Source organism: Notothenia coriiceps, unplaced genomic scaffold (assembly GCF_000735185.1).
Source record: "Notothenia coriiceps isolate Sejong01 unplaced genomic scaffold, NC01 NC01_scaffold00000339, whole genome shotgun sequence".
NCBI classification, from domain to species: Eukaryota; Metazoa; Chordata; class Actinopteri; order Perciformes; family Nototheniidae; genus Notothenia; species Notothenia coriiceps.
The window spans coordinates 16,122,413-16,124,670 of record NW_011333040.1 but is presented as its reverse complement, the minus strand read 5'-3'; the positions used below and the strand labels follow the sequence as shown (position 1 = coordinate 16,124,670).

At 45.9% G+C, this 2,258-nt stretch overlaps 1 protein-coding gene across 1 annotated transcript in view; it reads left to right on the top strand.

Moving 5' to 3' along the window:
• Positions 1–339: 339 nt before the first annotated feature.
• Positions 340–2,258, top strand: part of LOC104951613 (isocitrate dehydrogenase [NAD] subunit gamma 1, mitochondrial-like) — a 5,201-nt gene continuing 3,282 nt past the window's right edge. Inside the window, exons 1-3 of the mRNA XM_010778320.1 lie at positions 340–555; positions 654–787; positions 869–971. Of these exons, the coding sequence (XP_010776622.1) occupies positions 340–555; positions 654–787; positions 869–971 (453 nt within the window). The remainder of the gene's footprint in view (positions 556–653; positions 788–868; positions 972–2,258) is intronic.

Below are 2,258 nucleotides of genomic sequence, written 5' to 3'. Positions count from 1 at the left end.
ACACAAGCCAACAAATCGTTATGACATCATAAAGTGGCCAAAATCTGATCGGCTCATTAGAAATGGATCAGGACAAAAAGAGAGAGAATCTTTTTTCCCTGAAACTTTCAGAATGTCTGTACACAGAGGGGACACATGTTGATGTATAGAAGACATGGAAAAGTGGATTTNCATCTGATCGGCTCATTTTCAGACAGGTTTTTATAGAAATGGATCAGGACAAAAAGAGAGAGAATCTTTTTTCCCTGAAACTTTCAGAATCTCTGTACACAGAGGGGACACATGTTGATGTATAGAAGACATGGAAAAGTGGATTTTGCATAATAGGTGACCTTTAAAATGACCAGTCTTAAATCTTTGGCTCTTGTGTCTATTCCTTCTATCTGCCTCTTCATCCATTATCTACCATCTTGTCTCTGCAGCACCACTCTGGATCTGTATGCCAATGTGATGCACTGCCAGTCTCTACCAGGAGTGAGGTCACGCCAGAACAACATCGACATCATCATCATCAGGGAGAACACAGAGGGGGAGTACAGCAGCCTGGAGCACGAGGTGTGTGTGTTCATAATCGCTCTGATGCTGCAACACACAACATCCCAACTAAATCTGTTCTCCGAGCATCTCAAATGTTTCTCTCTTTGCTTTTGCAGAACGTACCGGGAGTTGTTGAGTGTCTGAAGATCATCACCAGGACCAAATCTCTACGCATCGCTGACTACGCCTTTAAAACTGCCCGCGCTCAAGGACGCAGACGAGTGACTGCTGTACACAAAGCTAACATCATGTCAGTTGAGTCTCAAACACCTGTTTTCATTCATCTTTTTCTATAAAGACACTTCTTAATGTGTGTGTGTGTTTGGAGCAGGAAGTTAGCTGACGGCCTCTTCCTGGAGTGCTGCAAAGAGGTTGCTAGTGGTTACCCTGAAATCACCTTTGACAGCATGATTGTGGACAACACCACCATGCAGGTAAGCACGCCATTTCTTCACACTGCCACAGTTGAAGATACAATAAGCGTCATCTACCGCTTTATGTTGGTTTTTTAAAGTGACATTCATGGTATGTTCTTAAACTACAAACTTCCTTGCTCACGTGTTATTATAAGGATGAATCCCACTGTCTTTCTGAATTGAAAGCACATGCAAATAAATCCTAATAAGTATATTATGTAAATAGGTAAACCACACAAATGCACATAAAAGGCCAAGAGACTGCAGGGCTGTGTGCAAACACAACAATTGCAAAGTGTTGGAATAATGTCACTCGACACCGGTTTGAGAATCAATAATCAGGAACTCATTTATTGTTGCAAGAAGGAGCTTAATCACATTCAGGAATATGGTTAACTCACACACATGAGGTATGCTGCTCAAAGGAACAGGAAGTCACATCAAGCTTATATCCAGGGCTTTCTCAGTGAGGTAATTGGATGAGTACCTGGAGTCAGTGTTTGGTACTCCAACTTCTGGCTCCTCTCTGTATCGCGAATGTCAGGGGGGGGGGGGGGGGGGGGGTGTGTGTGTGCCTAAGTGGAGTATGAAAGCCCTCAGTATCGCGAAATGTCAGCCGGGGGGGTGTGAATAGTGGAGTATGCAGCCTCTGTATCGAGAAATGTCAGCGCGGAGGGGGGGGGGGGGTGCTAGTGGAGTATGAAGCCTCTATCGCGATTCAGCGCGGGGGTGCTAGTGGGAGGTATGAAGCCCTCTGTATCGCGTGTGGAACGTTGTGATCAGCTGTTTTAGCGCAGTGCTGCGCTGTACAGACCGACGATTAAGCAGCAGCCTGTCTGTGCACACCCGGAAACCGACTTCTGAAAGCTTCACAAGTAACAGTCGGTAGCAAATGCGAGCTTTGTGACACAAGTGACGGTACGCATTCAGATTGTTGCTCGGTGCATGTATACCATCTACGTGCACCCCTGCCATATCGTTTCTAAGTGCAGTCCCCACACAGTCGTACATCGGTTTTTGTGTCGGCAGGTATTCCCATTTACGATGATGTTGCTCTTTGATCCTCTAAGGGTGGGAGACAGAGTAGGTGCTCCTTGCCCCCTCCCCCCCCCCCCCCCACCAAAAGGGCTGGGAAAAAAGAGGGTAGGGGTGCTCAAAGTTAATATCAACCAAGTTCTTCAAAAAAAATAATAGAACTAAACCACAGCTGAGACAACTGGGAAATTCAACCATCTTTGGTTTGGGTCCCTTATGGCTGGGGGTCATCCTACACACGAGAAAAAGATGTGTTCCAGGTTGTCCCAC